We start from the raw sequence: 11,029 nt of genomic DNA, 5'->3' as shown, positions 1-11,029 counted from the left end.
TCTCAAATACCTTTTCCCTTGGAGAATGTTTTTTCGTGAAGAAAAAGGTAAATATGATAGTTATATTAGTTTACCTCTCCATTTATCTCTTCCCTTGGAGATGCTCTTATGAATTACATCACCGAAACTAATCAATATTGAAACCCCAATTTCAATACTTCCTCCGTCATCCATTAAATGTCGCACTTTAATTGGACATAATTTTAAGAAATATAACGAAAAGTATATTGAAAAAATAGTGAAATGTGAATTATATTAGTAATTGTGGAATTTATTACCAAAAAATAGTATTAATAAAAAGTAAGCATGCCAAATATTGTCGGATGAACTAGCTAGTATACTACTAACAAATAATGACAGGAGAAGGAGGGAATATTTTTAATAGAGAATTTTTATTATAAATTAGATAATTATGAACTTATTTAATAAAAATAAATTTCTACCAATTTAATGAAACTATCTCATTAATCAAATAGTTGACTGTTTTTGTAAAAAATAATTCGAATATAATATCAATATTATAAGAATTACTACAATCGTAGTTTGGTCAAGTATTTGAATAATAAAATTAAATACTCCTATAAATTTGATAAGGTCTTATACAACACACAATATTTTTGCTTTCAAAAGCAAGTTGTCACATAGCAACATTACAATTTGATCAAGCCAACAATATGTTACATTACCAAATATGTCAATATATATCATATTTCGATATATCATGATATATAGCGGTATATGAAAATTTATATTTTTGTGTTACTCAAATATTTTGGTAAAATATTATATTGTATATAACCGAAAATTTGGTATTTTTCCGATATGATAAGTCCTGTATTTTAATATGTTTCTCGTTCCTATCCACAAGGTCAAGACCACAACACACCTTGTTCCACACACGATATCCGATGCATACGAATCAGACCAGTTGAATCACAAACCTATAGCTTCTCTAATTTTCTGGTTTAAAAATATTGCTTCGAAGTCATATGATGTAAAAATGGCTAAGGGGATCAGGATAAAAATTGCACTACCAAATTAAAAGTGTTACTCACCAGTGATTCGACCACATGGGAAAGAAAAATACTCCATCCGTTTCATTAGAATAAACATTTAATTATCAAATTTTATGTAATTTATTCTGCGAATTAAGTAATGAGAATGAAGTAAGAGAAATAATAAAATAAAGATAAATATTAGTATTATTTTTATTTTATGTTTCATTAATGAAATAGTTAAAAAATAAAATATTTATTTATAATGGGATAAGTTTTACGTAACGACTATGCTAGTGGCATCACTACCATCACTTGTTTGCATCCTATTGGCCAGCGCCACTCGAGCTTGCATCCTATTGGTCCGTGTCCCACACTCGAGATCCGTGCGCGTGTTAACAATACAGGCGGTACAAGTAAAGTTTTAGCTCTAAATCCAAAGCGGAGAAGAAGAATCAAACAACGAAAGCAGAGAGAAAATTACCGTCGTCTGTTTGTTCTTTGTTTCGCACCTATACACACCCCCCACGGCCCACACAACCTGTATTTCTATACATACACGTATGCAGATATACATTTGATATGTATTGAATTTCGGATTCAAAATTCAGGGTGTTGATCAAGCCCTTTCGTTTTAATCGGACAGCTTATCTGGTTTTTAACATTCTCCCGGAATTTATATCCCTCCAATTTGGCTGGGGTAGATCGGGCTAGGGTTTATTGTTCTGCTTTTTGGTTGATTAATCGCGAAGATATACAGAATGGCGCAAGCAGTGGAAGAGTGGTACAAGCAGATGCCGATCATTACGCGTTCGTACCTCACAGCTGCCATCGTCACCACCATCGGTTGCTCTCTCGATGTAATACTTAATTCTTTCCCCTCTATTGAATTATTGTGTGGCGGATTAATTTGTATCGAGGGCGTGATTTATTGATGAGAGCGAGCATGAGGTTTATGCGGTGAAGTGTATAAAGTTAATTGTTCTCTTAATTTTCTGTACTGGGGTTGTCGGGGTTACTGAATCAATTTTTTTCTTGCTAATTGCCAATTGTGTTAAAGCTAATGCTTTTTGGGTTATTTCTCTTATAAACAATAAACGAACTTCTTATTTGATATTGGGGGTTTTACTTTCGTGGTTATGTTTTGGGAGGACACTTGGCTGAGTAGTTCTTCTTATTTGACGTTGGGTTTCTGGTGATTTGCAGATAATATCACCATATGATCTTTATTTGAACCCGAAGCTTGTGGTGAAGCAATACCAAATCTGGCGTGTCATTACCAATTTTCTGTATTTCCGCAAGATGGGTAATTCTCTATCTGTCCTCTAAAAGTTAGGGCTTACTCTGACTGATTGGTGAGTGGATTAAGATTTGCTCTGTTGATGAATTGATATAGTTGATATCTTAGATAAGGTACTAAAGGCACGATTGCAATTTATTGTCAAATTTCCACTGCATACTGGATTCAGGAGTATGATTGCTTTAACATGCTTTTCTTGTATTGCTTCTTCAGCTCAACCCCGACCCCCCCCCCCCCCCCCACCCCACACATATATGAGAAAAATATGAGTTTGCATGTTTTTGGGAAATGCCGGCCTTCTCTTATAAGTGGCTTCATGTTTTTGATGCAACCTTCTATGTTACTTGATTGTGCACACACATGGAACTTGGAAGTACGTACATAATCCATGTGTTATTTTTTTGATGATATATAACAGAGATAATTGGTAAAGCATCGTCATTATAATTTAACTTATCTGGGAGTTCTCTGTGTACTCCTTATCTGACTGAAAATTCAGGTTTTGGACATGATAATTTGATTGGTAACTCTAGATGGAAAACTTTCAAGCTGGAGATGATTTTTTTTTTCCTTTGCATGTCATTTCTCCTATATAACACAATCTAACCTCTTTCTCTAATCTCTACAGATCTGGACTTCTTGTTTCACATGTTCTTTCTAGCTCGCTACTGCAAGCTTCTTGAAGAGAACTCCTTTCGGGGGAGGACTGCTGATTTCTTCTACATGTTGTTGTTTGGTGCAACTGTTTTAACTGGGATAGTACTTCTTGGAGGAATGATCCCTTATGTCTCAGCATCATTTGCTAAGATAATATTCCTTAGCAATTCCTTAACCTTTATGATGGTTAGTTGCTTGTCATTAGGAATTGGGAGTTTTAAGTTATAACTTAACAGTTTGTCATAGCTTTCCTATGATATTTTATATCCTGTTATTATAGGTATACGTGTGGAGCAAGCAGAACCCATTCATTCATATGAGCTTTCTGGGCCTTTTTACTTTCACAGCTGCCTATCTGCCATGGGTAAGTTGCTTTACATTCATTGGTCATTGTTTGGTGCTGCCCAATACAATACTCACGTCCACATATCATGTTCCTGAAATGAAATTTCCATATCTTATGGTCCACTTAATTAATAATGTGGGCAGAAATTCTGCTGTTTCCTTGGTTTGTAGAATATGGTTGTTTTTCTTCTATATGTTGGTATTTCGAGGGGGTCAAGTTGTGTATTTACTATTAGAAATGGGCCACTCATCCCTTAAAATTAGAAATGGGCCACTCACCCCTTAAAAGGCCTTATAAGGGGTAGAGTTATCCATACTTATATAGAGGAGCTAGGATCATCACCAAGTCAATGTGGGACAATAAGAGTTTTAACATTTACTGTTGTGATACTTCATTTCCTGATTGGTAGTTTTTTTTATTCACCGTTGATTGTGTCTGAGACTTCGGCTGTAATTTCATCACATCTGCTATACACCTTAGATGAGCTGCATTATATGCATAGGGACATATATCTGACCACTGCATGCTTTAACATTGTCTGATTATTTATGTACTCTTTTACTTATATGCATTTTGTAGTGATGTGCGACTTCTGATGTTGACCTCAACAGGTGCTTCTTGGATTTTCTGTCCTTGTTGGTGCTAGTGCTTGGGTTGATCTTCTGGTACGTCTTGCTATTGCGATTAAGTTTCTTTCACATAATTGCTTGGCATTTGGGGGAATGTTTTTTCTATGGCAACATTAATATGGACTACATACCATCAACTCAGTGTTTACAGAGATCTGTGCGACAGAGATATTCAACTAGGTTCTGCATATCTTATCTGGGGCTAAAAGCATATTTCTTTGGATTTATTTGATATTTCCTTTCACTTTGTAGACCACAATATGTGTCTTGAGTCTTGCCTAGGGTTTTCAGTAAATAATTTATTTAGTGATGCATGCCGGAGAATGTGCTGGTTGCTAGGTATACTCGTGTCATTTACAGAGAGGTTTCTTTGGCTCAGGGAATGATAGCAGGCCATGCTTACTACTTTCTTGAAGATGTATACCCAAGAATGACAGGCCGCCGACCCCTGAGAACTCCTGCAATTATACGTTCATTATTTGCTGATGAACCTGTGGTGGCGGTCAGGCCCGCAGCTGTGAGATTTGCTGCTCCAGCAATGGAAGAAGCTCCACCTCGATGAAATTCTGGCGTGATGGGATGTCTAATGTTGATCAATGCATCAACCTTGCTCGAGGATCAATTTCGAATTCCTTGTCAATAGTGTGAAGGACAATTGGTTTTCTCACAGTTAGCGTGTTAATTACATTGGTGACCCTTCTCAGTTAGCAAATTACCCCTGGCTGTATAAAGATGTTTTGAGTTTTTAAGGATACTCTGTTATCAAAACAATCGAGTTTTCGGGAATTATTATAATTTATGAAGTTACTTGCATTTTGTGCTTGTATAATGGTATTGGAACATCTCCAAGTATCACATCAAATAATGATTTTATAAGTAGTGTTTACTTAAGGAACATTAGTGGATAGTAATATTGTAAATAAAATAATATTCCCTTTGTCCTCTCTGTCCTATAATAGATGTCACATTTTTTTTTTTAGATTGTCTCACAAGAGATGTCATATTTTTTTTTTTGAAAAAATTCTCTCACATTAATATAAATATACTATTTTCTTTCTCCATCTAATGCACAAAATAACATCTCCTAAAGTTTCGTGCCATTTTCCAAGTGTGCCATCTATTATGGGACGGAGGGAGTTAAATTTTCTAATTTATAATTGTCTAATTTGAAGGGACAGAGGGAGATGTTTGAGAAACTGAAACTAACACGTTTTTATGACATTTTAAGCATAGAATTCTAAATCTTGACAATTATTTATAACCATAAAAGCAACTACAAACTATGCTGACAGAATGGCCAAATTCTGCACAATACAAAGCAGACTGAGATCGATAAAATGGCTAACTTCTAAACACCAGAATTTAATAGATCGCCATCGTTGACATTGGACTCCCACAAAATACACGCAAAATGAAATCTCATGACCAGAGCCAACCCAGAGTGATAATAAATCTGGTTGGTTGCGGGCTCCAATTCCGTCTTGCCAAGAATGCCAACAAATTTATGTATATATGGCCTTTTTCATGCATTCACTACCGAATAGGGTGATACTGTGCTGATGGTACTCTTTTTGGAGGCAGCTTGCGCAAGATGTACAGAACAAGAGCTGAAGGAAGAATCTCAACCAGCTGTTTTTGCAGGACGGCAACGCATATCAGAAATATGAACTATTTACATAAATTTAGCCCAACCCTTAATAGAGGATGTCCATACCGTGTAGTAGATTACATTCAAAACTGGATGGTCCAATACATCAAGTGATGCATCTGAATCAAAGGCTGAGAGCATAACCTAAATGGAAAGCAAATAATAGGGATCAACAAAGAAAGATAAGAAGCTCAAATAAAAAAGTAACAGAGCATATCAACATTGAGGTAAGTTGAGCAACAGGTGAACTAAAATCCATATCATTTAAGGCCCATTTGAACTTTGGTATTCAGGCAACATCAAATTTCCAAACCTGTACTAATGCTGGATTCTCACTCAGGACTGTTCACACAGACTCACTTTGGTCAATTGAAATCTGGAATATTCAAGAACTTGGACTTCAAAGAAATTTTATTTGGGTGGGTGGATAAGATGAATAATGTTTCACTAATTCATATTGCTAAATGCTTCTTCCCTTTGTGGATGATGAGGTTTTTCCATCTTGAAAGTACAATCTCGCAACCATAGATTTTTCTCAATAGACTGAATTCAATTACTTTTGTGTTCAAGAATAAAGGGTACATAGCGGTTGCCTAAATGACAAGTACCGAAATCCAAGCAAAAATAATTATATAAATTTAATTTAGAAATAACAAGGTGAAGGACATTGAAAGTTTGAAACCTTACCACGAAGCACCTTATAAGGAAACAAGTGAAGCATATAGCAGTTACAGATCCAACCTGTAAATGGATACTAATAGTAAGTACACATAACTCAAATAAGAACAAAAGAAGAAGATATCAAAAGCACAGATAGATGCTCAATGTAAATTCCATAGTTATCAAATCAACATTTCAAATTGTCACATTAAAAACCTTCAATTGCATGATTCTCGGGATTGGACAGAGACTTTTATCAGTTAAATAAATGATGCGCAGTTTAGGATTTTGATTTAAGCAATAAGTAACAAAAGGTGGTTATTAGAAGAAACTTTGATAGCTTCACTTAAAAAGTCATTAACCAATTCAATTAGCCACTGTCATGAATATAAATTGATTTCAGGTTCACATTATTAATGAAACTTCATGGCTAGAAAATGGAGAGCAGCTTAGCTGGTGATACACTTCCCTTAAACCAATAGGTTAGGGGTTAGAATCACATTAAAGGTAAACGGGGAGCATTATTGATCCTTTTTAGAAGAAAAAAACTTGGTGTAAGTAGAGATGCTACTGTAAACCCTGAAATCTTTTTCTGGTATAAAAATACAATTTCCAGTTAATTCCATCTAACAGTATTTCCAGTCAAAAGATACATAGACACAACACAAACCTCATAAAGTTTCTTTCTCCTCCCTTTGGATTCAATAGGGAAGCGTCTTAGCATGATGAACAACCTGCACAAGACAAACGACAAGTATGACACAGAAAAGTGTAAAGAAATAAAACTTAAGGTCTGAAGAAAGTAAAGGAGTAAAAAAAAATTCCTTTTGAAAGAAAAGCAGTCTCTTGATATTCACCTTCCTCCATACAGCAAAAATCCTAATGCAGCTGCAAATGACACCACTGCAGAGACCAAAATATTGAAGGAAGGTCAGACTGCTGGCCTATGGATATCACAGGTGAACTAAAAAGGCAAAGGCTTTAACTTTTGCATATATTGAAATGAGAAAAATAGGACTAGGAATGTAAACCTGCAACAAATATCTTTCCAATAAATTCTGCAGTGCTGTTGTCATCTATCCAAAGGTACACCCAGATACAAGCCTGAAAGAGAGAAGCCAGATTACAAGTATCACCAAACTGATTTGCAAAAAAGCTGATGTATAGTAAATGAGTTGAATTAAGAAAGGCCCATGGATATAGTGGAGAATAATAGGCCAATCATTATGTGGATTCAAGAGATACATATCTATAACTAATCTCGGCCAAGATATAATATAGTTATATAGTATATTGTTCCACAAATAGGTAATAACATGATTCAAGAAATAATAGCAGTAAACCAAGAGTGCTGCAATGCACCTGCACAAAATATACTCCACTGTTGATGGCGAAGTAACAGATTCTTAGTTTATCTGTTGGCAGACTTCTGGCCTGAAAAATGATAGGGATAGAAATGTTAGTGTTTCCTTATGTGAAAACTGTATTTACATGTCATAAGCAAATAAAATACCAGCAGGGATCTAATCAAGGTCTAGGTGTTTGGGATATTGTTACACTAAGTTTTCAATCTTTAATTATAAGAATTTGACCAGAAAACTTATACCTGATGATATATCTCTGCCCAAAAAAGAACTAGAAGAGTATATGTGGAGAAGAAGAGCAAGCCAGGAGACTCCAGCAAAACCAAAGAGAGAGCCTGAAATGGGGAAATTAAATATACAATGGAGGTATAATAATGAGGCATGGATCATGTTAGTTAGAGTCACCAAAACACTTCATTGCAAAAGGTATATGCTGTAAGTCCATAAAATATGATTTCAATGGAGAATCCAGTAAAAGGAGACCCTAAAACAAATTTCTGACATCTAGAAGCAGACATCTTTTAACTGAATCAAACACTGCGTAAGATAACAGTAAAAAACATGTTCTGACAAGGAGTTCCTCCCAACCCCAACTACACTCATTGCTGTTTGCCGGCTCAATTTATCTAGTGATAGACTGATAGCATATCAAAGCGGACACTGTAATCATCATGAACGTGAGTAGCTATATCAATGGATTTTAGTTGGTCTAGCCCTGTTCCTTTAGTGATCTGGAAAGGCATTGTAATGCTGTTCAAAATTCTTACTTCCACATAGCGCAGAATCTAATAGGGCAGTAACTCGAAGCATGGATGGCACAGGGAAGATCACATCAAACAAAACAGTAAACATTACTTTAGGATCTTACCTTAGGATGTAGAAGAAAGACATTCTTATGAAATCCAAATACGATAGCACGCACTGCAATGAATAATTAAATGATTAGACAAACAGGTAGAACTATGTCTGACATAAAATTATAATTTTATACCTCCATTTACTATGAAGTTCATGAGGTGGAACACTTTTTGCGTGGTCCAACCATATTCCGGCACCCTAAGTTCAATTCTTATCAATTGAATCTGCATAAAGTAAATCCATATCATTTTAGGAATAACATTCTCTTGCAATGAAGTCCTCACAAATCAGACATACAATCATGCTCATATCACATAATCAACAATTCTATAAAGCTGAAAAAAAATTATCTGAGAAACTCCCATGAAGAAACACTAAATACACGCCAGAAATATCATACAATATTAAATTACAAGATTCGTATGATAAAACTTGAAGGAATGGAAATTGACTTCTTATAACTGTTGATAATAAAAAACACCCTTTGGAAAAGGTGGAGTGAGTGGTTCCACATCATATACAAAAAACGTGATCCGAATAATAAAAATATGTGTATCATTACGATCAGAGCAAAAGTGGGTATATGATAGTATATTCCATTTATACTTGTTTGCGAATCAAACTGATAAAGGTGAAGGTAACGAAATTATTTTATCTCAAAATCAACTATAAACTTATATTGCATTCGTCAATCACGACAGCTATAATAACTTAGAGGTGGTTGTGTAGATAAGAAAAAGCTTGTCCCCATGGATACAGAGTGCATAATATATATACTGCACTTGCACAACTATAGGACAGGTAACTGAGTAAGTTCTCTTTTCGCTCTGCAATATTTAAACTATGACCATAAGATATGCCAATTGCCAAATCCCAACATGATCTCTGCCAGAGAGTCAACGGATATATCTGAAGCAATAACCGTATGTAATTGAGATTAGAAACCTACAGTGTTTTCAGACACTAAACTCTGCAACTAGCAACTATCACAAACTTATAATGTCCCAATGGAATTAAGAACTTAGATTATCAAGAAAATTTAACTATCCAATTAACCCCATTAGTCTTAAGAACATTCAAAAATTTCCAGAACATGGATCTAATTCGACAAGATTCCAAAAGAGTTGACCAAGAGGAAACACTATACTAATTCCCCTTGGGGAAGAGATCCATCCAGGGGCGGAGGCTGAGAATTAAAAGTAGGTATGTTAATCGAAAAATCAAAATAGAATCAAGAAACACGTGAAAAGAGCTCCCTATGATATCAACAACTAAACCCTCTCAATAGTGAGCTTACCATGGGTCAGAAGAGAAGACATAGGGCAATAAATTTGTGAGAAAACAGTATGCCATGTATCAATTAAGTAGTGATTAAATACATCGAAATTAACGCAGCTAAAATTAGCCCCAAAACCATCAGTTCATATGCCCCGATATTCGGAGAGGAATAAACGCGAATTCAACGGGATAAGAAAACTAGCTACGACAACAAAATTGCATCATTTAGCTCAGAATAAGAAGCTCCTATATTCCTAAGCTGGCGTTTTCCATGTAAGACAAGTTTGGCAAAGCACAATCACTAAGTAGAATCTCAACACAAGCAAATACTCCAACAAAATCTATATGGTAATATTGTAGACTAACAAGTGCAACGGAGGAAACAAGGGCATAGGCAGCGCAGAGAGAGTAAAATATTCCGTCTTGCCATACGACGGACTCGTTGATCTCATCCCACCAGTTGGCCACGGCGTCGATGGCCGGAGAGCTCATTAGCATTCTGGTCATTCTGCTGTCTTCTCTCTTTCTCTCTTCTCTCTCTACTTGAGAAGAGTAGGTCAAAATTGATTAGCTGTTGCTACTTGAATAATATTATTTCTAATCAGAGGAAGAAGAGATCAAATCATAATAAGAAGCTAAAACTCGAAAAAGATAAGAATCAAACGTGATGGATTTTTATAACAAAATAACTAAAATACAACTACTGCGGTTTGATTATTGCTAATTTTCTTAGTTCGCTAACTTGCTAACTTGTCAATGCAGTGTATTAAAAATATCAACACGATGATATTAAAATGTCAAAATATAATTTTGTTGAACTTCAATATAATGTGTTGATATTATGTGTTGACATTTTGATGTCACCGGTTAACATTTTTAATACATTGTATTAATGAGTTAACAGAGTTAACAACTTAAATAGTTAGCAATATAACGCACCCCTACTACTACTTATTTAAATTTAGAAATAAATTTTGCTTCGGTGTTTTAAATATTCATTGAATACTTATCTGCACCAAATCATGGTTAAATTTGAACAAAACTTGTAGAATATATTATATATTGTTTTAATATATTGTACGGTTTAGAAAATTATATATGTGGGCAGTTCTGTTTCCAAAAATATATCACATAACTAAATTTGTACTATTATATTTGATTCATAAGATTGAAGTTCAAAACTTAACGCAATAGGAATAATTATGTGATAATTAATCACAATCAATTACTTCAATTAAAACAATCATTCAACTTAATTTTAGGTGGATAATCATATAATGATTAGTTATTATAA

At 34.8% G+C, this 11,029-nt stretch overlaps 2 protein-coding genes across 2 annotated transcripts; one reads left to right on the top strand and one right to left on the bottom strand.

Moving 5' to 3' along the window:
• Window positions 1-1,452: 1,452 nt before the first annotated feature.
• On the top strand, window positions 1,453-4,740 carry LOC148924235 (derlin-2.2). Its single transcript, XM_089058414.1, has 6 exons — window positions 1,453-1,855; window positions 2,202-2,301; window positions 2,924-3,138; window positions 3,233-3,316; window positions 3,910-3,963; window positions 4,307-4,740. The coding sequence occupies exons 1-6, from the start codon at window positions 1,757-1,759 to the stop codon at window positions 4,487-4,489; spliced, it is 735 nt and encodes a 244-aa protein (XP_088914540.1). The 5' UTR covers window positions 1,453-1,756; the 3' UTR covers window positions 4,490-4,740.
• Window positions 4,741-5,114: 374 nt separating this feature from the next.
• LOC148924234 (tobamovirus multiplication protein 1) lies at window positions 5,115-10,341 on the bottom strand. Its single transcript, XM_089058413.1, has 11 exons — window positions 10,102-10,341; window positions 8,591-8,681; window positions 8,468-8,520; window positions 7,842-7,934; window positions 7,598-7,669; window positions 7,267-7,339; window positions 7,093-7,138; window positions 6,906-6,969; window positions 6,263-6,316; window positions 5,642-5,719; window positions 5,115-5,556 (listed from the first exon to the last, which is right to left on the bottom strand). Exons 1-11 carry the CDS (start codon window positions 10,240-10,242, stop codon window positions 5,461-5,463), a joined length of 861 nt encoding a protein of 286 aa, XP_088914539.1. The 5' UTR covers window positions 10,243-10,341; the 3' UTR covers window positions 5,115-5,460.
• Between the last annotated feature and the right edge of the window lie 688 nt (window positions 10,342-11,029).

Source organism: Salvia hispanica, chromosome 5, assembly GCF_029641045.1.
Source record: "Salvia hispanica isolate PSC_SH4W2 chromosome 5, Shi_PSC_v1, whole genome shotgun sequence".
In the NCBI taxonomy this organism is placed as follows: domain Eukaryota; kingdom Viridiplantae; phylum Streptophyta; class Magnoliopsida; order Lamiales; family Lamiaceae; genus Salvia; species Salvia hispanica.
This window is presented reverse-complemented; position numbering and strand designations above follow the sequence as displayed.

Excerpts from the sequence above, each read along its gene's own strand:
- LOC148924235 (XM_089058414.1), top strand. The coding sequence starts at position 1,757 with ATGGCGCAAGCAGTGGAAGAGTGGTACAAGCAGATGCCGATCATTACG. Across the intron at positions 1,856-2,201 it reads CCATCGGTTGCTCTCTCGAT|ATAATATCACCATATGATCT; the intron begins GTAATACTTAAT and ends GGTGATTTGCAG. Across the intron at positions 3,139-3,232 it reads ATTCCTTAACCTTTATGATG|GTATACGTGTGGAGCAAGCA; the intron begins GTTAGTTGCTTG and ends CTGTTATTATAG.
- LOC148924234 (XM_089058413.1), bottom strand. The coding sequence starts at position 10,242 with ATGACCAGAATGCTAATGAGCTCTCCGGCCATCGACGCCGTGGCCAAC. Across the intron at positions 7,935-8,467 it reads TCTTTCTTCTACATCCTAAG|GCTCTCTCTTTGGTTTTGCT; the intron begins GTAAGATCCTAA and ends TCCCCATTTCAG. Across the intron at positions 7,670-7,841 it reads GGGCAGAGATATATCATCAG|GCCAGAAGTCTGCCAACAGA; the intron begins GTATAAGTTTTC and ends ATCATTTTTCAG.